The following is a 24754-nucleotide window of genomic DNA, read 5'->3' on the forward strand; positions in this document are numbered from 1 at the left end:
ATGTTTTTTAAAATGATACAGTAACAAATGTGCTTCTTTTAAATATGTATAATAACAAAACCTAGCAGCAGGTGCAATAATTATTGACATTTTTCAAATAGTGAGCAACAATGTTCTGAGATTTCTATAACTGTAGTAGGATATGAAATAACTGTGATGTCTATTAGTGAGAAGTCACAGGTACTGCCAACAGTACTGGGGATTTTGCTCATGTTCCTACTTGGAGGAAATGCTAAATTTCACTTAGGGGTTACTGAAAAGAGGTGTAGTTTTTTTTTTCTTGCGCAAGTTCTAGGAACTTCCTCCCTGCACCCCAGGGTCTGTATGTCCTAGGTGGAAAACTTCTTGATTAGCCTGGTCTGCTGTGCCAATAATAACCCAATAGGTGTGAATTGTTTGGGAACCAGAACCAAAAGCCTACTAGATCATCTCGGAGGCTTGGAAGGATGAGCCAAAACCACCAAGAGAACATTTAGCAAAGAGTTCAAATTTGGCTGGAAAGAAAAAAAAATCAGTTGCAAGTATTAGAAAAGGCAGACCCATTTTGATGGCAGTTAGTGGGAAATAAAGACCCTGGGTCATAGATCTGAGTCCTGCTCGAACCTACATAAGTCAGACCATTGACCCACAATTTAAGACAAGCACTGACAGGACAGGAGTTTAGTGGCTAGAACCCAGAATGGTGAGCAAAAGAAGCCACAGCAGCAAAGCAAGAACTCCCAAATCTCTGCACTCAGAGCTCTTAAGCTCTAGACCTATGCAACCACTTAAGAGTTCATTTGAATTTCAGTCTCAGCATGTTCAAACCCGCTGCTTCCCCATGCTTCTCTGACTCAGTGAACGGCAGTTCAGATGCACAATCCAGAAACCTGGGGATCATCCTTGACACCCCTTTTCCCTTATTCTCACCTCTCAGGTCCAGTCTATCACCAAGCTTTGTTGACTTTGCTTCCCAAATTTCCCTTAAATTCCTAAATTCTGTCTCCTTTTTGCCTGGACCACTGCAGTAGTCTCCCAGGTTCTGTTCCTGGTCCTCCCTGGTTTGTTTTCACCTTATAGCCAGTGTGGTCTTGAAACACACAAATCTGACACCATTCCTTTATTTCACACCTTTGAGTGGCTTCCCATTGACCTTAGAATAAAGGACAAAATCTTCTTGGCCAAGTTTGCCCCCGCCCCTGCTCCCCTTACTGCACCACTGGTCTTTCCGTTCCTCCAATGGACCCAGTCCTTCCTGCCACATGGCCCTTGAAGCCTGCTGTTCCTCCATTTGGAACAGCCTTTGTCAACAAACTCCTGCTTGTCCTTCAGCAATCTTTCCTGACTTGCCTGACAGGTCAAATCCCTTCCTGATGCTCCCAGAGCACATGATTCTCTTCTTTGTAGCACTCACTATGATACGATTTACATGTTTTTTGTTTGCTTAGAAAATAACGATGATACTATTTACTGAGCACCCTCTATGAGTCAGGTACCATACTTATTACATATTATATCTTATTTAACACAAGAAATTATTGCTATTTCACAGAGAAGAAAACCTCTCTGAGGTTAGCATCCTGCCCAAGGCAGCAGAGCCAGGAAACAGAGAAGTGGGTGGAAAACAGGCCTTCAGCTCCTGGCTCTTTGTTCTTTCTCTCCAGAATGCTACATGAGAGGCGGAGGGGGAAGGACTCTCCATTACCCATCGTAGGAAGTTTTCAAGCACATGCTGGATAGCCCTATGTTAGGGAGCTTGTTCCACAATCTCAGCAATGAGGAGCCCAGACTGATTTTCTTCCTGAAGGTCAGTTCCAGGAACTCCGCCTGCACTCAGCCTGACATCGGACACCTTGCATCCCTTGGAGCAGGGCTCTTTAAGAGAACTCTGCGATCATGGAACTGGTCTACATCTTTACTGTCCAACAGAGCCACTAGCCACATGTGGCTATTCAGCATCTGAAATGGGACTATGCGACACAGGACCTGAATTTAAATTTTTATTTTACTTAATTTTTTCTTTTTCTTTTGATTTTAGGGCCGAACCCATGGCATACGGAAGTTTCCAGGCTAGGGGTCAAATCGGAACTGTTGCTGCCAGTCTACACCACAGCCACAGCCATGTGGGATCTGAGTCTGCGACCTACACCACAGTTCAGGGCAATGCTGGAGTAAGGGCAGGGATTGAACCTGCAACCCCATGGATACTAGTCAGGTTTATTACCACTCAGCCCCAATGGGAACTCCTTAGTTAGTTTCCATTTAAATAGCCATAGGTGACTAACAGCTTCTGTTCTGGATAGTGTGGCCTTAGTTTTCCCTGCATTGTAGGGAACTGTGACTCTGCCTGCCCAGCTCCCCTTTGCTTGCTCTGGTTAAAACGAAGCATACGAAAATCATTATATAAAAAAATAAAATAAAAAAGTAAAAAAAAACCCTGTAAACCAACTATAATAAAAAAATAAGTCATTATATATAAAAAAAAAATTAAAAATGAAGCATATAGCCTATTTCAGTTTTACATGCACACAAAAACTTTCTTTTTTTTTGGCTGCACCTGGGGCATGTGGACGTTCCCAGGGCAAGGACTGAATCTTTGCCACAGCAGCTACCCAAGCTACTGCAGTGACAATGCTGGATCCTTAAACTGCTGTGCCAGAAGAAAACTACAAAAGCTTCTTATTTACAAAGATAGAATTGCACTAGGTATGCCATTTTGTAATCTGCCTTTCTCCCCCCATGATAGGTGGTACATAGCTCAGGCCAGTATGCATACAGTGACTTCCTCTCCAAGTGTTGGCCAGTATTCTACATTGCAATGACCCACATTTTATCTAACCAACTCCCAGTCACGGACATTTGGACAGTTACCACATTGTTCTCATACTACAACAACAAACACACTTCAATAAACATCTTTGCATGTATATCTCCATACCCATGTGGGAGAATTTCAACATGCTATGTTCCTAGTGGGGGAGTTGCTAGGTCAAAGGGAATCACATTAAAAGCACTGGTACACACCGTTAGAAAAATGTGCATCATGGCACAGCAGAAGCGAATCTGTCTATGAACCATGAGGTTACGGGTCCGATCCGTGGCCTTACTCAGTGGGTTAAGGATCTGGCATTGCCATGAACTCTGGTGTAGGTCACAGATGCAGCTTGGATCTGGTGTTGCTGTGGCTGTGGTGTAGCCCTGCGACTACAGCTCCAGATGCAGCTTGGATCTGGTGTTGCTGTGGCTGTGGTGTAGCCCTGCGGCTACAGCTTCGATTCGACCCCTAGCCTGGGAACCTCCATATGCCACAGGTGTGGCCCTAAAAAGCGAAAATAAATAAATAAATAAAAAGCATGCCTATGTTACCCTTCCACAAAAGTGTATGAGTATGGTTGTATGTGTGCATATACTGAGGCCAACATTGAAGCTGTCAGTCGTTACTATTAATGGGTTCTTCTATTTTGTTTTGTTTTGTTTTGTTTTGTTTTTGGTCTTTTTAGGCCCACACTGTGGCATATGCAACCTACACCACAGCTCAAGGCAATGCCAAATCCTTAATCTGCTGAGCAAAGCCAGGGATTGAACCTGCGTCCTCATGGATGCTAGTTGGGTTCACTAACCACTGAGCTACGACAGGAACTCCCCTTACTATTATTTGTTAATTGGGTATTTTACTCTTTCTTTCTTTCTTTCTTTCTTTCTTTCTTTCTTTCTTTCTTTCTTTCTTTCTTTCATCTTTTTGCCTTTTCTTGGGCTGCTCTCGCGGCATATGGAGGTTCCCAGGCTAGGGGTCCAATTGGAGCTGTAGCTGCACCACAGCCACAGCAACGTGGGATCCGAGCCATGTCTGCAACCTACACCACAGCTCACGGCAATGCTGGATCCTTAACCCACTGAGCAAGGCCAGTGATCGAACCCGCAACCTCATGGTTCCTAGTCGGATTCGTTAACCACTGCGCCACGATGGGAACTCCTACTGTTTCTTTAATTTACTTTTCCTTAATTAAGAATGAAGTTGAGAGGTGCTGGGAAAACTGGACAGCCACATGGAAAAGAATGAAATTAGAAAACTCCCTAACACCATACACAAAAATAAACTCAAAATGGATTAAAGACCTAGATATAAGACCAGACACTATCAAACTCCTAGAGGAAGACATAGGCCAAACACTCTCTGACATAAATGACATCAACATCTTCTCAGATCCACCTATCAGAGTATTGACAACAAAAACAAAAATAAACAAATGGGACCTAATCAAACTTCAAAGTTTCTGCACAGCAAAGGAAACCCTAAACAACACAAAAAGACAACCCACAGAATGGGAGAAAATCTTTGCAAGTGAATCCACTGACAAGGGACTAATCTCCAAAATTTATAAACACCTTCTGCAGCTCCATACCAAAAAAACAAACCACCCCATCCAAAAATGGGCAGAAGATCTAAACAGACAGTTCTCCAAAGAAGACATACAGATGGCCAAGAAACACATGAAAAGATGTTCAACATCACTCATTATTAGAGAGATGCAAATCAAAACCACTCTGAGGTACCACCTGACACCAGCCAGAATGGCCATCATCCAAAAGTCTACAAACAATAAGTGCTGGAGAGGGTGTGGAGGAAAAGGAACACTAGTACACTGTTGGTGGGATTGTAAATTGGTGCAACCACTGTGGAAAGCAGTATGGAGATTCCTCAGAAAACTAAACATAGAACTACCATTTGATCCAGCAATCCCACTCCTGGGCATCTATCCAGAGAAAACCACGACTCGCAAAGACACATGTACTCCAGAGTTCATTGCAACACTATTTGCAATAGCCAAGACATGGAAACAACCTAAATGTCCATCGACAGAGGAGGGGATCAAGAAGATGTGGTACATATACACAGTGGAATATTACTCAGCCATTAAAAAGAATGAAATATCAGCATTTTTTGCAACATGGATGGACCTAGAAACTATCATGCTAAGTGAAGTCAGCCATACAATGAGACACCAACATCAAATGCTTTCACTGACATGTGGAATCTGAAAAAAGGACAGACTGAACTTTGAACAGATGCTGACTCACAGACATTGAAAAACTTATGGTCTCTGGAGGAGACAGTTTGGGGGTGGGAAATCAAATTGTTACAATCATTATACAACTACAGATGTGATAAATTCATTTGAGTAATAAAAAAAATAAATATAGGAGTTCCCATCGTGGCGCAGTGGTTAACGAATCCGACTAGGAACCATGAGGTTGTGGGTTCGATCCCTGCCCTTGCTCAGTGGGTTAACGATCCGGCATTGCCGTGAGCTGTGGTGTAGGTCGCAGACGTGGCTCAGATCCTGCGTTGCTGTGGCTCTGGCATAGGCTGGCAGCTATAGCTCTGATTCGACCCCTAGCCTGGGAACCTCCATATGCCGCGAGAGCGTCCCACGAAATAGCAAAAAGACAAAAAAAAATAAAAATAAAAAAATAAAAATAAATAAATAAGATGTGAAAAAAAAACAATGAAGTTGAGAAGTTGAGAGTTTCTTTATTTGGTTACATGGCACTTGTATTTTTTTTGCCTGTTATTAAACTTAATATTTCTATTGTGTTCTTTTTCTTACTGCTTTGTATTTTATCTATTTTACCAAACATTTCTTCCCAGACTGTAATTTGTTCAATCTTACTTAACATTTTGCCATAAAGAAGGTTTGTCAGTTTTGTGCCATTCTTTTGAGGATTTTACGGAACAACAAAACAAGCATGGGTAGGCTACAAAATATAAAGAAATCTTAGTTCTTACCGTTTTCATTCCTGGTAACTTGCAAATGTACCTCAAATCCCAGTTTAGGCAGTTTCTGGCTGTCTGATCATGGACAAATTTCTTAATCTCATTGAGTTTCTGTCCTCTAGTCTGGAAAGTGGGAATAATAAAACTTGTCTTAAAGGAATTTGGGGAAACTTACAGATCTGGCTCTGGCTTAAGACGTTCCCTTCCCTTAACAAGCAGTAGTTTAATATATCAAATCAGACCAAACAATTGTTTGTTTTTTTAAACTGCATTTATTAGGATCTTCTAACAGGGGGGCGGGGGGGGGGCGGGGAGGTGGATGGAAGCATGGAGGACGTGACAATTAAGATTTACTGAGTATTTACTTGCCAAGGAAGGCACACCGGATGGAGTTAACTCCTAATTCGAGAAAATGCTCTGGAAAGTGCATTATTCCAGTTTTACGAGGAGCAACTGAGCTCAAGGAACCCAGGTTTCTGCATCTCTGAACCTGAGCTCCTCACCACCCAGTGGTTTCCGCACCTCGGATAGGAAGACCTCGGGGAACTTCTATTCTCAGGGTCCCCACATGATCTCGGGTTGGTTAGACTCGCCGTTAGCCGAGTGGGTGGAGAGCGATGCGGAACGAACGGCCAGACCTCCGGAGCCTCCGGCTCTCTTACGTAAAAGCCAGCCTCTCTCCGCTTGGCTCCCCGCAGTGCCTTTTGGGAGTTGTAGTCGGACGCGCTTCAGCTGGCTCCCGGGCTGGGAAGGACAAGACTCCAATTCCCAGCATGCCCTGTGGCGAGCGAGTGCAGCGCCGGTTCTTCTCCTCCCTACCTCTCCACTCCTCTTCTGAATCCTCCACTCTGGACTTGCGTGGGTGAAATCCTTCGTCCCCCTCCCCATATTTTTCGCTCACTTTCCGCCATTCTTTCCCCTATTCCTGAGAGCTAATGCGAGACACTGGCTCCGATTAAGCGACGGCTTAAGACTCGGAGTGCACGAGGAGGGGGTCGACACTGAGTGGTAAGGGGGCTGGGAGAGAAGGGGTGGCGGGAGGTATAAGAAGGAGAGAGTTGATGAGAGACGAGCATTGGGAAGAAAGTAGGGGACGAGTTAGGAGGAGATCATACGGTGTGAGTCAGGGTGAATGGAGTGAAGTAGTCTTAGGGACGGGAAGAGGAAAGAGGTGGAATTAGATTTATGAGACTTGGAGGGGAAAGGTAATTATTGCCGTTCCCAGCACGAGGAGTGGGGTCAAGAAATAGATGGAGAGAATGGGCAGATTGAAGTTTATAGGCTGATCAGACCAGGAGAGGTCGAGGGGAGAGAGAACTGGGCTCAGAAAACTTTCTTTGCCTAGGGTGTAGATAAGTCACTGAAATACAAAATATTTTTGCAAATATGGAACAGCTGACAATTCTTTCACTTAGAAATTGGAGAAGACTTGAGTTGAGATCAGGAGTGCAGTGAGGAGGGAGGAAAGAAGAGGAGGGTGGTCAGGTTTGGGAGAAACAAGAGGAGATGAGTGACGTGAAAAAGGAAACTGTAGAAAAGATGAATTTTTGCAGGGGCCAGTGGATCTGGAATTGGAATGAGAACGGTGAGGGGGTGACACTGGCATGGATTTCGGAGGTCCACTAACACTTGCATCTCTCAGGTGATGGAGAGCACCCCTTCAAGGGGTGGACTGAATCGAGTACACCTACAATGCAGGAATCTGCAGGAATTCTTAGGGGGCCTGAGCCCTGTTGTATTGGACCGATTGTATGGGCACCCTGCCACCTGTTTGGCTGTCTTCAGGTGAGGACCCCGTTCATGGCAGGGACCATAGTAGGGAAATGTAATGAGGCCTGCAGACTGCAATAAGTTATCATGGGTAGAAGCTTAGCTCTGGGGGGCTTGGAGACTAAAATGTGTCAGGCCCAAACAGATGGAGATGTGGGGGCAGGAAGACTGGTAAAAGGGCCAGGGGTGAGATGAGATGTTTGAGAGGCATTTGAGGGCAGGGATGCAGATCTGAGGCAGTTTCTGATATTAACGTTTTCCCTCTGCCCCCTTATAGGGAGCTCCCATCTTTAGCTAAGAACTGGGTGATGCGGATGCTCTTTCTGGAGCAGCCTCTGCCACAAGCTGCCGTAGCCTTGTGGGTGAAGAAGGAATTCAGCAAGTGAGTCTCTGCTGCACTTTCAGCCAGATACAAATTTCTCAACAGCCAGGTTTTCCCAAACTGCTGGAGTATATTCAAGGGAACACCACTAAACTTGTAATTAAACAAGTTTGGGAAACTACGCATACTCCATTTTGCCTCTTGGAGAGTTGTGATGTCTATAACAAGGTTCTGGTAGGTGCTGCAGTAAAGAAATTTGCCTTAAGAAGATACCAATTTCACTCTGTGAAACAGTGTTCCAAGGACCACCAGTTCAGAAAAGGCAGAAATGGTGGTCTTTATGGGCTTCCTTCCTTTTGTTCTCTGGACACTCCCCTCACCTCTCCTCTTCTGTTCCAGAGCCCAGGAGGAAAGCACGGGGCTGCTGAGCGGCCTCCGTATCTGGCACACCCAGCTGCTCCCTGGTGGCCTCCAGGGCCTCATCCTCAACCCCATCTTCCGCCAAAACCTCCGCATTGCCCTTCTGGGTGGGTATGTCACTTCCATCTTTTCCTAGGCCAGGCAGGGGAACTAGTGATTAAACTGCTCATTAAACTACTTATTAAGAGGCCCTGGGGGACCTCTCTGGAACCTTGTGGGCTCCACCTTTGGGAGCTCCTTTAGGAATAAGTTGGACCAGACTTTGCTACGTGGTATAGGATATGTCTCCCACTCGTGGCCCCTGGAGATGAGGGTAGAAAGAGGGAAGGGGGGTGGTGGGCAGGGAACACAGGCAGGGTTCCTTACTCTCGGCCGTACTGGCATAGGGGCAAGGCCTGGTCTGATGACACAAGTCAGCTGGGACCAGACAAGCATGCCCGGGATGTGCCCTCGCTTGACAAGTATGCTGAGGAGCGATGGGAGGTAAGGACTTGGGACTCTGTGTGTGTCTGCTTGTGCTCCCATCCCAGGGCCCTTAGAGGCATCTGTCTCTCTGGTCTCTTCTGTTCCTCAGGTGGTCCTGCACTTCATGGTGGGCTCCCCCAGTGCAGCCGTCAGCCAGGACTTGGCTCAGCTCCTCAGCCAGGCTGGGCTCATGAAGAGGTGAGGAAGACAGAGGTACAACAGCTCTGTTTTGCCGTCTCCTCGAGTCCCTGCTAACCTGAGTGTTTGGGTCGGATCAGGATTGGAGGGGGTTGGCTGCAAAAGGAGAGCTGCGTAGAGCATGGCCAGAGATAAACCAAGAAAAATGTGAGCGGACAAGTGGAATGGTGGCCTTTCTCAGCAAACCTCTGCCATGGTCCCTTTCTGTAGTGCTGAACCTGGAGAGCCGCCTTGCATTACCTCTGCGGGCTTCCAATTCCTGTTGTTGGACACCCCGGCCCAGCTCTGGTACTTTATGTTGCAGTACCTGCAGACAGCCCAGGTGAGGAGGTCGGGGGCTGCCTGCTGGCATGCTCTGCTTTTCCCAGGACCCACTGAGGGCCTGCTGCCTGTAGACTCTGTTCCCCGGTTTTCTCTCATTTCCTCCCCACATCTGCCCGTTCCTCCTTAGAGTCGGGGCATGGACCTAGTGGAGATTCTCTCCTTCCTCTTCCAGCTCAGCTTCTCTACTCTGGGCAAGGTAAGCAGGGGGCTGGAGCTAGTAGAGGCTTGGGTGGGCAAGATGAAGGGTAGAGAGATGGAAAAGGAAATGAGGTTAGGGGTCAATAGAGTGAAAGAGAAGAATGAACAAAGAGGAGTTCCCGTCGTGGCTCAGCGGTTAACAACCCAACTAGCATCCATGAGGACGCAGGTTCAATCCCTGACCTCGCTCAGTGGGTTAAGGATCCCGTGTTGCTGTGAGCTGTGGTGTAGGTTGCAGACGCGGCTCGGATGCCGCGTTGCTGTGGCTATGGTGTAGGCCAGCAGCTGCAGCTCTGATTGGACCCCTAGCCTGGGAACCTACATATGCCACCCGTGCGACCCTAGAAAGACAAAAAGACAAAAGCAAAAAACAAAAAAACGAAGAACACCAGGGATGGGAAAAGTGGGAAGGAGCATATGGGGTTGGGGAAGGGAGAATGGGCTGGGTTTTGGACCCCAGCCGGCTACCTCTCTTCCCCAGGATTACTCTGTGGAAGGTATGAGTGATTCTCTGTTGAACTTCCTGCAACATCTCCGTGAGTTGGGCCTTGTTTTCCAGAGGAAGGTATGAGCGCCCAGATACATGGCTTTTAGGGAAGAGGCAGGGTGGTATGTTGCCTTGGCCTTTCAAAAGGAACAGGGGTCTCCGAAGGCAGAAGCAGGGGACAGTTGCCAGGACAGAATACTGGGGTCCCTCGGGGGAGGGGGAGAGATGTTGGGAGCTGAAGTTCTGTGCATTGGGAGGGATCTGATGTATCTGGAGGAAGATGAAGGGCACTGACCCTGAGAGAGGGCTTATTGCTTTTCTCTCCTCCTTTCCAGAGGAAGTCTCGGCGTTACTACCCCACGCGCCTGGCCATCAATCTCTCATCAGGTGTTTCTGGGGCTGGGGGCACTGTGCATCAGCCAGGTTTCATCGTTGTGGAAACCAATTATCGACTGTACGCCTACACGGGTGAGGCTGCACAGAGGACCCCTGGATAGCGGGCTGGCAGGGGGAGGGGAGGGGAGGGAATGCCAGTTTATTTTGATGTTTACTTGGTGGTTCAGAGCTCTCGGAGGCTTGAGGGAGTCTGAGTACGGAGGAGCCTCCTAATCCTCTCTTCCCATCTCCGGTCAGAGTCGGAGCTGCAGATCGCCCTTATTGCCCTTTTCTCTGAGATGCTCTATCGCTTCCCCAACATGGTGGTGGCACAGGTGACCCGGGAGAGTGTGCAGCAGGCCATTGCCAGTGGCATCACAGCCCAACAGGTACCCCACTTGGGGAAGATGGGGGTGGTAGACAGGTTGCATTTGGGCTATGGAGTATGCCACCTTATGGAAGGTTAGCATGGGGTCTGTTACAATAGGTGGTGGTAAGTGGTCTGTGTTTGAGCATTAGGCACGTGAGAAGTCAAGGCTCTTGATGTGGGACTAGGTAGACCCTCAAGGGGAAGACACGAGGAGGGAGAAGCTATATCTTGGGACTTGTGTTTCAGCATCCCTACTTCCTAGTTGCATAAATGGCATAGTTTCACTTCTATGAGCCTCAGTTTCCTCAACTGGAAAATGGAAATGACAGCTTTCACCTCATAGGGTTGTTGGGAGGATTCAGTGAAAGAGGTAAAACATTTGGCTCAGAGCCTGCCATGCAGTAAGAGTGCAAAAAATGATGTTGTTGTAAAGAAAAAAAAATACCTTGGAAAGGGCAAATGTGTCAGAAGAGTAGCAGACATCACCAGTGGGGACAGCAGCTTGGGACAACAGCTGAACTGGGACAGGTGGAAATAATGGTAGGCACGTGCCTGTGAGTTTTTATGAGTGACAGCTTGGGTAGCTTTCCAGCCTTCCTAATTTTGAAGCCCTTGATCCCAATTCTTGTCTGTTTTCCTAGATCATCCATTTCCTAAGGACAAGGGCCCACCCAGTGATGCTTAAACAGGTACGAACAAGTACCAAGCTGCTGGAGGCTGACAGCCCTTGGCACCTCGTGATGAAGTGATGGAAAAGAGAAGGGGGGCATCCAGATCTGGGGAGAGAGGAGGGTTGGGATTGTCTGGTATTCCTGGATTGTACAGCCATCCCTTGCCCCTGCAGACACCTGTGCTGCCTCCCACCATCACAGACCAGATTCGGTTGTGGGAGCTAGAAAGGGACAGACTACGGTTCACTGAAGGTGAGTGTCTTCTGGTGGTTGATTCTAGGTCATTGGCCGGAGGAAGGACAATTCAGTCTTGATGAGCTGAAAAAGCTATTCATGCATTTCTCAGTGTTTACTGCATGGGTTTATTATGGGGTGAGTCGACAGCAGTAAACGAACTGCTTCAAATAGGTGCAATGTGGATTAGCTAGAAGAGGGAAATGGCGAAGGATAATTCATAGTAATATACCTGGTTTGATAAGCATTAATGGGTTTTCTTATTGTATTATATTGACTTTCTGAATATGGCTGGATCACACTAGAGTTAGGATGAGCCCTAGAACAGGCAAACAGGATTCCTTTGTAAATGCGGGGGGCAAGCCCAGGCCGCTGCCCTGAGGCAGCCCCAGACTCTGGGCCCCGCGCCTCACCTCATGCTCTCACCTCTCTCTCGTCGCCGCTCCTGACCTGCGGACCCCAGGCGTCCTCTATAACCAGTTCCTGTCACAAGTGGACTTTGAGCTGCTGCTGGCCCACGCGCGGGAGCTGGGCGTCCTAGTGTTCGAGAACTCGGCAAAGCGGCTCATGGTGGTGACCCCGGCGGGACACAGCGACGTCAAGCGCTTCTGGAAGCGGCAGAAGCACAGCTCTTGAGACTGCGGGACCGGGCGGGACAGTACTGTGACAGTACCGTGACGGGCGGGCCGCTTGGAGGCGGACGCCGCCTCAGAACTCAGGGGTATTTTTTATTCACACGTCAAGACTCTTCTTGTTTAATAAAATTGTGAAAATGAACCACGCGACCCGGGGCGCTTAGCCGGGAGGCGTCTCTTCGCGGAAGACGCGCTCCTCTCTTCTCCTCGTCGGCAGCCATTGGACTGGGAGGGGGAGGAGGTGGGGCCGAGGCCAGCGGCCGCGCCTGCGCCCCATCAGGGCCCCGCCTCCCTGCGCCGCGCGGCTTGCGGATCGCGTTCCGGCTTCGGCTTCTTCGGAGCCCCAGCCTCTGCCGCCCCTGCCGCGGGGCGCCCTGGGATAGCAGCCGGCCCACCCGGTGAGCGCGCGCGTAGGAGTGGGAAGCGCTGCGGGGCCGGGGCCCACGCGGTGACTGGCGGGAAGGCAGGGCAGTGAGCTGGGCCGGGGGCAGTGCGGACGGCCTCGTGGGAGGACAGAGTTCGCAGTGACCCTGGAGGGACTCCTTGCCGGCTCTTGGGAACGCCGATGTCTATCAACTCCGCGAATCCCTGAATCCTTTCCCTGCCTCTGTCCGCATCTCTGTTTCCCCCACGTCGCAGATAAACAGGTTGAAGGCCTGATACTCCGACCCTGTCCCAGAAGAGCCTTGATCTCTATGACTCCAGGACCCTGTCGACACCATGCACACTAGTCCTCACGGAGGAATGGGTTATGTGGGGTGGGGTCGATATTTGACAGACCAAGGAGACGGGAAGTAAGGAATAGGGTGTAACAGGAGGTGTGACCTTTTCTCACACCCATACCTTCTAATGTGCTCTGTCTGGAACAGATCCTGGCCCCTTTGCAAGCACTCCTGATGCCTCACTTGCCTCTGGCTTCCTTTCGACCACCGCTTAGGGGACTGAGGCCCACACGGTGCTTCCCCAGGTCCCATTCCCTTTCCACTCAGTCAGAGCCCCATGGATCACCCATCTCACGGAGAAACCGTGAAGCCAAACAGAAGCGCCTGCGAGAGAAGCAGGCGGCGCTGGAGACTGGCATAGCAGCAAAGGGCAAGGTTAGGAGTCAGATAGCGTGTCCTTGGTTCTCTGAGGGGGCTTGGGAGGGAGCTGGAGGAGAGACTGGCTGGATTCCTTATGCCTGGGGTACACTGGAGTTGCAACCCCTTTTCTGGTCGCTTCTCTCCCCAGCCACCTGCAGAATCCACTAAGGCCTGGACTCCTAAGGAGATAGTGTTGTATGAAATCCCCACGGAACACGGTGAAAAGAAAGGTAATTAAGAACTGGAAGGCCTCTTCCCTCACAATTTTATCGCCTCTTTGGTTTGCTGAAATGCAACCTGGGAACAAAATCCAGGAGTTAGTGGAGCTCTTGTCTGTCGCCATAGATGTCTCCCGGCCCCTGCCTCCTGCATACAGCCCCCGGTATGTTGAGGCTGCCTGGTACCCATGGTGGGTGCGAGAGGGCTTCTTCAAACCAGAATATCAGGTTAGTACCCAGCAGGGAGGAGTGCTAAGTGGTCCACAAGGCGAAATGGCTGGTGGAGTTGGTGTCTCCACAATTGTTCTCTGTAGGTTTTTCCCTTCCTTATTAATTTGCTTATTTTTTCTGCATTTCTTTCTGCCTTGCAGACACCAGAGGGTGCTATTTCTCCAGGGAACATCCAGCCCTCTCTGACTTTTCTCCTTGCTTCTAGACCAGGCTGCCTCAGGCTACAGGGGAGACCTTTTCCATGTGTATCCCACCCCCTAACGTCACTGGCTCCCTGCACATCGGGCACGCCCTGACGGTGGCCATACAGGATGCCCTCGTGCGCTGGTGAGAGGGGAATGGGCTACTTGAGTTCTGGAGGGGAAGGAGAAAGTGTGCGAAGGATAAACAGATAAGGCCAGGGATTCATGTGAGGTTATTTCTTTTGCAGGCACCGGATGCGTGGGGATCGGGTGCTGTGGGTCCCTGGCTCAGATCATGCAGGGATTGCTACTCAAGTATGTTTTTTGCCACTTTTCCCTTTTCTTGGGTGAAAGAGCTTTCTTCCCCCAAAGTGACCCGATTCTCTGCGCCCTCATCTTACTGTAGGCTGTGGTGGAGAAAAAGCTGTGGAAGGAACGAGGGCTGAGGAGACGTGAGCTGAGCCGAGAAGACTTCCTTAGGGAGGTGTGGAAGTGGAAGGAGGAGTGAGTATGGTGGGCGGGGCGGGAGGGGCCAATGCCACAGGTTTGGGTCCTGGCTTTCCAGCCCCTCTCCCCTAACGCGTAGGCGAGGCTCTTCTCATTCAGTCCTAACTTCCCATGGTGACGTAAGCTCTGGAGCATTTGGTGGGGTCTCCGAGCTTGGGGGGTGTGTGTGTGTGTGTGCGTGCGCGTGCACGTTGTATACACTGAAAAGTATTTATGTATGTGCATGTATATATGTGTGAATTTTTCTTCTCCCTTTATCCTGTTTTCCTGTGTTTAGATTTCATCGTCTCTCCTCTTCACTTATTCCCACTTCCCATCCACTTGAAATTACCCTCTTTCTTCCAGGTCTGTTATCACATGCCATTTTCTCTGTAAAGCTTCTTTGGGTTTCTCACAAATCAGCTGCTTCTTCCCCTGTTACCGCAGAACTTTTATGCTTCTTTCATTGTCCTAGAAGGCCCCATTCTGGGTTTATCTGTCTCCATTGGCTTCGAGAGGCTAGATCAATGCCAAATTCACTCCAGCACCCGGCATAAGTGGGGTTTCACTGGGCTTGGTGCGTAGTTGGTGTTTGGGGCATGTTTGCTGCCCAAAATCTCTCGGCATAGGAAGGGTGGAGAGATCTGTCAGCAGCTCCGCGTGCTGGGGGCCTCCCTGGACTGGGACCGAGAATGTTTTACCATGGATGCTGTGAGTGCCACAGTCCCTGTGGGTGTCAGGGAGGTGTTTAGAGATCTCTATAGGGAGGCGGGCTGCTGTGTGTGTTGGGGTGGGGAGGGTACCGCAGCTTGAGTGGGGCCATTGTGGACACTGATGTGGACACTCAGGTCATTCTAGGGCTCCTCAGTGGCTGTGACGGAAGCTTTTGTGCGGCTCTACAAGGCTGGGCTGTTGTACCGGAGCCGGCAGCTTGTCAACTGGTCTTGCGCCTTACGATCTGCCATCTCAGATATTGAGGTGAGGCAGAGAAAGAGAACTGGGTTTGTGAAAGTGCCGAGGCAGGGGCAGAGCTTGGACTCTGGAGCCAGGTGGTCTGGATTCACATCTGAGTCCCACCACCTCCCAGCTGTGTGACTCCCGGCTGGCTGTTAGCCTCTATCAGTCTCAGTGTCCTCAGTCTATAAATTAGGGGTGATGGAAATGCCTGTCTCATGGGGATGTTCTAAGAATTACATGATGACTCCTGGAAGGGGTTGGCACAATACCGGTGCATGGTTTAAATACTTAGTAAATGTGACTGCACAAGGATTAGGTGAGGAGAGAATTCTTATTGCGGCTCAGCGATAATGAACCCGACTAGAATCCATGAGGATGTGGGTTCGATCTCTGGCCTCGCTCAGTAGGTTAAGGATCTGGCGTTGCTATGAGCTGTGGTGTAGGTTGCAGCCACAGCTCAGATCCCTCGTTGCTGTGGCTGTGGTGTAGACTGGCAGCTGCAGCTCTGATTTGACCCCTAGACTGGGAACCTCCATAAGCCGCGGGTACAGCCCTAAGAAAGAGAAAAAAAAAAAAAAGGAATTAGGTGAGGAGAGGAAGGTGACTCCCGAATCCTCTGAGTGGCTTCTGGGGGGTTGCAGGGAGGTGGAGAGCCAGGCGTGAGCCTTGCAGAAAGGCCGCTCTCTGACCCTGCTGCTTCCGTGTGTCTAGGTGGAGAGCCGGCCCCTGTCTGGCCGCACGGAGCTTCGGCTGCCTGGCTGCCCCACCCCCGTATCTTTCGGCCTCCTCGTTTCTGTGGCCTTCCCCGTGGATGGAGAGCCTGGTGAGGGTAGTTCTGGGAAGGGTCACCTGCTTACCTCTGCTTCCTCTGTTTTCTCAAGGGTGTTGGGCTGATGGGAGGAAACCCACCGGCCCTTTTCCCACATGGTCTGGTGGGTGGGGCCTAAGGAACCCTGGTCCTGTGTGCCTCCTATGGGCATTCACCCTGAGTGTCCTGGGCCATGTAAGGAAAGTACACGTGATCGCTGCTGTCCAGGAGCATAGTTCCGTAGAAAGCTGCTACCCCCTAAAGAGGCAAAGGATCATTTCTGGTGTGGTTTGAGCAGTAAGTGTTCCTAAGAGTTCAGAGAAGGAAAAGATAGTTTAGCTTGGATAGTCAGGAGGTTTCTGGTGGGTGGGCTGGGGCTTCCCCTAATAATGCACAGCATTTGTAATCAGGGCATCGAGAACCCCTATGTCCTCTGGGCCCCAAGCAAGGATTCTAGTTGCTTTCATTAACTCTCTACCCGTTTCTCCCATGCAAGCTATTGAGGAATTCCACAGCACCAGGCACCCTCTCGGGCCTCTGGTCATTAGCTTAGTGGAAACCCCAGGCTCCTATGGACATTGGTCCTAACTTCCTCTGCTTACTCCTAGGGGCCTGCTCAACTTTGGCCATCCCTCCCCCCTCCCTTTGCCAATTCTCCCAGCTTTAGCTATGTCGGGAGTTCAGGCAAGGGCGAGGACCAGCTTTAAGTGCTTGATTTTTGTCTTCAGACGCAGAGGTTGTGGTAGGAACCACGAGGCCAGAGACACTGCCTGGAGACGTGGCCGTGGCCGTCCATCCTGACGACGCCCGATACACAGTAATGCACAGCACACGCTGCCACCTGGCCTTCCTCCCCCACCGCTTTCTCTTCCCTTCGTTTACAAGGGCAGCTCTGCCTCTCTGCTTCCTCTTCCTAAGATTTCCCTCATCTCAGTTCTCCAGTGGCTCTGAATCTCCTCCCTTCTCTTTCTGATGTTGCACTTCAGCTCAGAGGCTGACAGACTATGGCCCATGGGCCAGATCCACCCACTGCCTGTTTTTGTACAAGCCACACATGTTCCCTATGTATCATCAATTGTTAGATCAATTATCATCTAGCTCTGCCACGGGGGTGGAGTGGAGGTGTACAGAGACTGAATTTGCTTCTTGGTCCGCAGAGCTTAAAATGTTTACACTCTGGCCCTTTAAGAAAAAGTTTACTGAAAAAAAAAAAAAGAAAAAAGAAAAGAAAAGAAAAGAAAAAGTTTACTGAGCCCTGCTCTGGCTCTTTACCTTTGGTTTTCACCCTCATACTCCCAGAGTTCTCCTGCCCAGCCCAAACCTTTCCATCCCCCCCGCATGCCTGTCCTTGATCCCTCTCTTTTCTCTTCAGCATCTGCATGGGCGACAACTTCATCATCCCTTAACGGGGCAGCTTCTCCCCCTCATCACAGACTGCGCTGTTCAGCCACACCTGGGCACAGGTGAGCGGGGGCAGGGGAGGGAAGCGGGAAGAGGCAGAGTGGGGGAGGGTAGTCGCAGTGGATAGTAGGGGATGAGAGCTTGATGACGATAATCTGGAAAAGCAAAAGCCACGTTCAGCGGTTCTGTTCCCCCAGGGGCAGTGAAGGTGACTCCAGCTCACAGCCCTGCTGATGCTGAACTGGGGGCCCGACATGGCTTGAGCCCCCTGAGTGTCATCGCAGAGGATGGGACCATGACCTCGCTCTGCGGGGACTGGCTGCAGGTGGTACCAGCTCAGTGATACCCCATCCTTGGGGACACCCTCTGCCTCATCTCCCCTCTCCCACGTTCGTGTTTTGCTAGCAGCCTTTAAGCTTTACTTTTACTACTTTTCCCCAGGGTCTTCACCGATTTGTGGCCCGGGAAAAGATTGTATCAGCGCTGAGGGAGAGGGGCCTGTTCCGGGGCCTCCAGAACCACCCCATGGTGCTGCCCATTTGCAGGTAACCCCACTTTCAATCCTTTGCTAGGACCATCCCCACACGGCACTGGATGAAACTTAGGAGTGACCACGGGCGGGGCTGTGCACCTTTTCTCTAGAATATGAGCTCTCTGTCCATTTTATTTGCTGCTGTATCCTCAGTACTGAGGGCCTGGTTCATAGTCAGGTCCTGTATCCTTGGGGGAAGGGCACAGGGCTGGAGGAGTGCTGGACCCACCCCATGTCCCTTTCAGCCGTTCCGGGGATGTGGTGGAATATCTCCTGAAGAGCCAGTGGTTTGTCCGCTGCCAGCAAATGGGGGAGCAAGCAGCTAAGGTGAGGTTGCAGTATGAGGAAGGCCTGGGGGTGGGGGCTCCCTGAGCAGTGGAATGAAGGAACAGGGCGGCTGGGGTCCTCCTGCCCCACAGACCTCTCTAGCTGTGCTCCTTGAGAGGAGAGCTGTGGGGATGGAGGCAGGTGCCCAGAAACGGCTGGCTTGTACCCTTACTCAAGCCCAGAATCTTCTCAGGAGGCTTGGGAGGTCCTTTCTGAATTTTAGAACCACCTCAGAGGGCACATGTCTCCTATCCATAGGGGGTGTGGGGGTGCAGGCAGGAAAGCACCATCTTAAGGTCCTTTTCCTCCAGGCAGTGGTGTCGGGGGCCCTGGAGCTCAGTCCCTCCTTCCACCAGAAGAACTGGCAGCACTGGTTTTCCCACATTGGGTAAGGAGAGGGGGAGCCCCACGGAGGTGGGGAGGGGGGCCTCTAGCTATGCTAAGATCTTTCGCATCCTCTGGGCAGGGACTGGTGTGTCTCCCGGCAGCTGTGGTGGGGCCATCGGATTCCAGCCTACCTGGTTGTAGAGGAGCGTGCAAAGGTTGGTAGGAGGAAGTGAAAGGGAGGGAGGGCTGGGTGCGGCTGAGAAAGAGCTTTAGCGCAGGAGTCAGACGACTTCGGCCGCACCAGCTCCCTGCCTCTGCTGTGCTTCTGGTCTTGGTCATGTATTTATCTACTGGGTGATCAGAGCTCCTGAGCTGGCGATTCTCCATCTCACCGCCAGAGGGCGCTGGCCACCCTCAGACCACTTGAGAACAGGAAACTCAGTGGTGTTTCACACCCCTCAGGTGCTGTTTCCTCACTCCTCCTACCCCTTACTTCTGCAGGGCAACACGGAGGACTGTTGGGTGGTCGGGCGGACAGAGGCCGAGGCCAGAGAAGTAGCTGCAGAACTGACAGGGAGACCAGGGGCCGAGCTGACCCTGGAGAGGGGTGGGTGCCCGAGCCACGGAGGGCAGGGGAGGGCGTCTGGGTGTTTGAGGGAGCAAGTACTGAGGTGGAGAAGGTAGGGTGGGGAAAGCTGGAAACGGGGCAGAGGGCCCGAACCCTGGTCTCTGTGGGTGGGGGTTGGGCTGGAAAGGTGGGCAGCAGTGGGCTGAGGTCCTGAAAGCTGAGGTTCCACTTGTCGCCATTCCCTGTTCTGTTTCCTAGACCCTGATGTCCTGGACACATGGTTCTCCTCGGCTCTTTTCCCCTTTTCTGCCCTGGGGTGGCCCCAAGAGGTGAGGTGGGTCTCGAGGAAGAGAGCAAAAGTGGGGATGATGAAGTGGACCCAAGCCCCCGCGGAGTCTGGAGAAGAGCCGGAGGCCCTAGGCTTCGGCCTCTCACTGCCTCTTTCTTTCCTCCTAGACCCCAGACCTGGCTCGTTTCTACCCCCTGTCACTTTTGGAAACTGGCAGTGACCTTCTGCTATTCTGGGTGGGCCGTATGGTCATGCTGGGAACCCAGCTCACAGGGCAGCTCCCCTTCAGCAAGGTAATGGCCTTTGGTGCCCTGGCCCCTCCCTTTGACCCCCCCCCCCAGTCATCCACAGACTTTGTCCTCCATTCTAACCCCCATGTGATGTTTTCTATGTTCCCAATTCCTTTATGCTGATTCACTTCCCAGCCTAAGCCCTAAAACCTGGAGGACGCCAAGGGGCCCTCCAAGGAGGGTGTTCCAGGCCCCCTCTCTGCTGACCCCTTCTGTGCCCCTAGGTGCTGCTTCACTCCATGGTTCGGGACAGGCAGGGCCGGAAGATGAGCAAGTCCCTGGGGAATGTGCTGGACCCACGGGACATCATTAATGGGGTGGAGCTGCAGGTCAGGGTGGGGTTTTGGGGAGAGAAGAAGGGAGCCCAAGGGGGGTGCTAGCTGGGAGAGCTGGAACTGGGAGGGCCAGTTGGTGGGACCCTTGAAGGGACAGGGTCATCCTCCAAGGCTCGTGTATGACTCACCCCCTCCAGGTACTGCAGGAAAAACTGAGAGATGGGAACTTGGACCCTGCAGAGCTGGCGATCGCGGCTGCAGCACAAGTAAGTCACCAGTGTCTGACCCATCCCAGCCTTTAGCCTGTGGCCACCAGTTTCCTCTGCAGCCTAGCAGGCATCTGCCACCCCTTCTTCCTCTGGTTGCAGAAAAAGGACTTCCCTCACGGGATTCCTGAGTGTGGAACCGATGCCTTGAGATTCACCCTGTGCTCCCATGGGGCCCTGGGTAAGCCCCGCAACAGTGGAGGTAGGGACAGGGCCAAGGACTCCCCACGCAGCTGCCACCAGTGTGCTTCCTCTTTTCTCTCCCTTCCAGGAGGCGACTTGCACCTTTCTGTTTCTGAGGTCCTGAGCTTCCGACATTTCTGCAACAAGATCTGGAATGCCCTGCGCTTTATCCTGAATGCCCTCGGGGAGAAATTCATACCCCAGCCCCTAGAGGAGGTAAGAGAAAGAAGAGATGCTCGGAGCTGGGTAGTCCGACGTCTGAGGGTTGGAGGTGGCATCTGGAAGGAGGGAAAGGAGGCAGTGAAGCGGGAGTCGAGCTGTCCCACCCTGAAGCCCCTTCTGCCCACAGTTGTGCCCCACCTCCCCCATGGACGCCTGGATCCTGAGCTGCCTGGCCCGCACTGCCCAAGAGTGTGAGCGGGGCTTCCTCACCCGTGAGCTTGCGCTTGTCACCCACGCCCTGCACCACTTCTGGCTCCACAACCTCTGTGATGTCTACTTGGTGAGCGGGGCAGGGGACGGGGCCGAGGCGTGGCCTTCCCCCTGCAGCTCTGCTGACTGTCCCCCAGCAGAGAGCTTTGAACTGGGTTCCTAATTCTGCCCTTAGGACAAGAAGAGAGACAAGATGGGCACTGTTCCCTGTCTGTCACCCGGGGAGAGAGGAGGAGGAGGGGAGACTTCTAGAAAACTGAGTCTGATGGAGCAGGGTTGGGAGGCAGATGGAGACTTTTTCTGTCCCTGTAATTGCTGAGTTTGGCCCCTTGGGGGAGCTGGGAGCTGTGAACAGCCGGGGGAGGGATTCTCTCAAAGGGAGGGCTTGTTAACTGTGGGGTGTTGGCTCCACCCCTAAAGCGGCTCTTTCAGGAGTTGAGGGGTTGGTGGTGAGATTTTTTTTTTTTCTTCTTTTTTTGTCTTTTTAGGGCCGCACCCGAGGCATATGGAAGTTCCCAGGCTATGGGTCGAATTGGAGCTTTAGCCGCTGGCCTATGCTACAGCCACAGCCACAGCAATGCAGGATCTGAGCCATGTCACAATGGCAATGCGGGATCCTTAACCCACTGAGTGAGGCCAGGGACTGAACCTGCGTCCTCATGGATACTAGTCAGATTCGTTTCCACTGAGCTACAATGGGAATGTCATGGTGGTGAGATTTTTTTGCTTCTCGTCCCAGGTGATGCTGACATTGCTGGCTCAGTGCTCGTAGATTTCTGTCTAATTAAAAAATTTTTTTCTCTTTCTGATTAAAAAAACACCAAACAACAACCTCAATGTTGGGAGTTCCCCTTGTGGCTCAGAAGGTTTCAAACCTGACTAGTATCCATTAGGATGCCAGTTCGATCCCCGGCCTCACTCAGTGGGTTAAGGATCTGGCATTGCTATGAGCTGTGGTGTAGGTCTCAGATGCAGCTCGGATCTGGCATTGCTGTGGATGTGACGTAGGCTGGCAGCTGCAGCTCTGATTTGACCCCTAGTGTGGGAACCTCATTATGCTGTGGATGAGGCCTTAAAAAGAAAAAAAAGACCTCAGTGCTTTTCCTTCTCAATTACACAAAGCTCCTTGACAGTTTTATTTCTCGCCCACCTCTGAGAGTCCCTGCCCTAGATTTCCTCTTGTCACATGCTCCAGACCACGTCTGGGGACAGCTGATGGTCTGGAAGATGCTGAGAGCTCCTGTATTTGCCCACAGCACCCCTGCTTGTAGGGTGTCTGGAGGAAGGATGTGGCCATGGCTGTCCCCTGACCTGTTGGCTCCCCCCCTAGGAGGCTGTGAAGCCGGTGCTGTCCCACTCACCTCGTCCCCCAGGGCCACCTCAGGTCCTCTTCTCCTGTGCTGACGTTGGTCTCCGCCTCCTTGCCCCGCTGATGCCCTTCCTGGCTGAAGAGCTGTGGCAGAGGCTGCCCCTGAGGCCTGGCAACACCACTGCCCCCAGCATCTGTGTTGCCCCCTACCCCAGTGCCCACAGCTTGGTGAGTCCCATGTCCACAGTGTCTTGGAGCGGGACAACTGGTGAAGGCTTGGGGAGCAGTCTTCTAGAAGGGCTTGCTGCCATGGGGTCAATGACAGTAGTGGTTCATGTTTTGCCGGGGAGTCTCTGGGAGGATGGATTGTTCCTGCAGAGCAGGGTTAACTCTAGGGGGCTGGGGGCAGTGTTAGCAAGCAGTGTTAAGAGCAGGACGCTGCTGCCAGACTGACACCAGCTCCGTGACTGTGTCTCAGTTTCCTCCATCTTTAAACCGGGGATGGTGATAGTACATCCATGGCTGTGAGAGAGATGAGGTGTCGGTGGGGGGATATCCCAAAACCTTAGCGAAGTTTTAAGCTTTAATAATGTGAGGAGGGTAAATGCTAGAAACTCACACAAAATCATTTTCAAGGTTAACTAAATTTCCTTTTCACTTACTTGGTTTTGTGAGTTTTGAATACTTTTAAATTCAAACTGGTTTTGGGTTGGTTGTCATCTTCAATCAGAGTGATTTAAGAGATGTTAACCACTGATCCTCTAAGACCTTAGGAGATGCTGGGTTTTCTCCGGTTCCATTCCTCGAGGTGGTAAATTGCGAGTGTGGTGGGGAGGGCAGATGGTTGCTGAAGGAGATGGGGGTGTGGTGACATTAGAACCGGGAGGGTTGAGGTGAGTTTCCCTGGTGCCCACTTACTGACTCTGGATGCCCATCTCCAGGAGCACTGGCACCAGCCCGAGCTGGAGCGGCGCTTCTCCCGAGTCCAGGAGGCCGTGCAGGCGCTGAGGGCTCTCCGCGCCACCTACCAGCTCACCAAGGCCCGGCCCCGAGGTGAGGCCGGCCCTGGGCTCCTGAGTCCCTGCAGACGGGAGGGGCCGGTTGCGGGGAGGGGGGAGCGAGGGGGGCAGAGCCCAGAGCTGGGAGGTGCAGGCTGCGAAGGGGCCCATGCCTTGACCCTCACAGTCTCCTTTCCTCCGCAGTGCTGCTGCAGACCTCAGAGCCAGGAGAGCAGGGCCTCTTTGAGGCCTTCCTGGGGCCGCTGAGCACCCTGGGCCACTGTGGGGCCGTGGGCTTTCTGCCCCCAGGTGCAGCAGCCCCCTCCAGCTGGGCCCAGGCCTCTCTCAGTGACACGGCTCAGGTCTACATGGAGCTGCAGGTGACTAGGAGAGATTGGAGGGGGAAGGAAGAAAGGGGTTGAAAAGGATGTTGGGAGGAGGGCAAGGGGCGGGGTCCGCATAGGTGAGGTGGGATCCTAGAATGGGAGGGGGGAGGCAGTAGAGTGCTGGGTGGGGGCTGCAGCTGCTGAGCCTTCTCTCTGTTCTTCTGCAGGGCCTGGTGGACCCCCAGACCCACCTGCCGCGGCTAGCTGCCCGAAGACAGAAGTTGCAGAAGCAGCTTGACAGCCTCCTAGCCCGGACCCCATCAGAGGGGGAGGCAGAGAGTCAGAGTCAGCAGAGGGTGAGGCGGGGGGAGGCCACCCCGGATGCCGACACCCTGAGGGAGTGTGGGCTGGGGTTGGGGAGGTGGGCCCCATGCCTCCATCCTCCCCTGCTTCCCTCCTTTCCAGCTTTCTTCCCTCCAGCTGGAATTGTCAAAACTGGACAAGGCGGCTTCTCACCTCCGGCAGCTGATGGATGCGTCTCCCAGCCCTGGGGAGCTCTGAGCTCTAACTCACCTGGTGGCTTTCATCCTCCCACACCTGCCTCTGAGGACAGATCTGGCAGCTGTCAGGGTGCGATGGGGCCTCAGAGACTACGTGGTCCGGCCCCCTCGTTTTGTCAGTGAGGGAACAGACTGGCTTGGTCAGAGTGACTGGGTGTCCTCCACATGCTCCCCTTTTTGTCCCAGCCTCCCTCCTCTGCAGTACCACCTGGAAGTTTAGGAATGAGGACCCTCAGATAAAGTTAAATCCCAAATGTATCTGCTTGTGGGTCTTTTATCCCTCTTTCCTCCTGAGGTGACTCTCCTCTCTCTTGGTTGTTCCCTGAGGCTTTAGTCTGGGAAAGAGGAGGCTGCTGCTTAGCGCTGGGCTCTGGGCCACAGTGGGAGTGTGGGGCTTTCTAGTAGGGCCTGGGCACTGTGACCAGCTTCCACCTACTTCCTGGACTTACTGACAGTGGCCTGACTTCGGCAGGCCCTGCCTCC

At 51.9% G+C, this 24754-nt stretch overlaps 2 protein-coding genes across 11 annotated transcripts; both read left to right on the forward strand.

The window, feature by feature from the left end:
• The first annotated feature begins 6556 nt into the window (after positions 1-6556).
• Positions 6557-12366, forward strand: GTF2H4 (general transcription factor IIH subunit 4). Of its 7 annotated transcripts, none has more exons than XM_005665731.4 (14): positions 6557-6763; positions 7398-7540; positions 7803-7907; positions 8247-8378; positions 8654-8750; positions 8842-8930; positions 9141-9252; positions 9382-9450; positions 9934-10017; positions 10275-10407; positions 10573-10703; positions 11326-11373; positions 11529-11607; positions 12053-12366. In XM_005665731.4, the coding sequence occupies exons 2-14, from the start codon at positions 7401-7403 to the stop codon at positions 12223-12225; spliced, it is 1392 nt and encodes a 463-aa protein (XP_005665788.1). In that variant the 5' UTR covers positions 6557-6763; positions 7398-7400; the 3' UTR covers positions 12226-12366. The 7 variants fall into 7 exon arrangements, with proteins under 7 accessions (XP_005665788.1, XP_084822043.1, XP_084822044.1 ...); XM_084965917.1 differs by having other exon boundaries at positions 8247-8374; XM_084965918.1 differs by lacking the exon at positions 8654-8750 and having other exon boundaries at positions 8247-8374.
• Positions 12367-12510: 144 nt separating this feature from the next.
• VARS2 (valyl-tRNA synthetase 2, mitochondrial) lies at positions 12511-24529 on the forward strand. 4 transcript variants are annotated; one of them, XM_005665730.4, is made up of 30 exons: positions 12511-12622; positions 13094-13321; positions 13455-13536; positions 13652-13752; positions 13961-14082; positions 14186-14252; positions 14344-14441; positions 15053-15134; positions 15282-15401; positions 16092-16203; positions 16917-17005; positions 17561-17651; positions 17787-17914; positions 18031-18134; positions 18367-18448; positions 18760-18836; positions 18915-18990; positions 19277-19382; positions 19602-19672; positions 19800-19925; positions 20147-20251; positions 20395-20463; positions 20566-20644; positions 20735-20862; positions 20996-21148; positions 22409-22615; positions 23329-23440; positions 23590-23765; positions 23939-24067; positions 24177-24529. In XM_005665730.4, the coding sequence occupies exons 2-30, from the start codon at positions 13121-13123 to the stop codon at positions 24270-24272; spliced, it is 3189 nt and encodes a 1062-aa protein (XP_005665787.3). In that variant the 5' UTR covers positions 12511-12622; positions 13094-13120; the 3' UTR covers positions 24273-24529.
• The last annotated feature ends 225 nt before the right edge of the window (positions 24530-24754 follow it).

The sequence above is a fragment of the Sus scrofa genome, chromosome 7, assembly GCF_054392235.1.
Source record: "Sus scrofa isolate SSC_HxYL_T2T_F1_AM1 chromosome 7, Sscrofa_HxYL_maternal_Yorkshire_Landrace_v2.0, whole genome shotgun sequence".
NCBI lineage: Eukaryota > Metazoa > Chordata > Mammalia > Artiodactyla > Suidae > Sus > Sus scrofa.

Coding starts and splice junctions, on each gene's coding strand:
- GTF2H4 (XM_005665731.4), top strand. CDS start 7,401: ATGGAGAGCACCCCTTCAAGGGGTGGACTGAATCGAGTACACCTACAA. Junction 7,908..8,246: donor GTGAAGAAGGAATTCAGCAA/GTGAGTCTCTGC, acceptor CTTCTGTTCCAG/AGCCCAGGAGGAAAGCACGG. Junction 11,608..12,052: donor CAGACTACGGTTCACTGAAG/GTGAGTGTCTTC, acceptor TGCGGACCCCAG/GCGTCCTCTATAACCAGTTC.
- VARS2 (XM_005665730.4), top strand. CDS start 13,121: ATGCCTCACTTGCCTCTGGCTTCCTTTCGACCACCGCTTAGGGGACTG. Junction 21,149..22,408: donor ACCTCTGTGATGTCTACTTG/GTGAGCGGGGCA, acceptor CTCCCCCCCTAG/GAGGCTGTGAAGCCGGTGCT. Junction 23,766..23,938: donor AGGTCTACATGGAGCTGCAG/GTGACTAGGAGA, acceptor GTTCTTCTGCAG/GGCCTGGTGGACCCCCAGAC.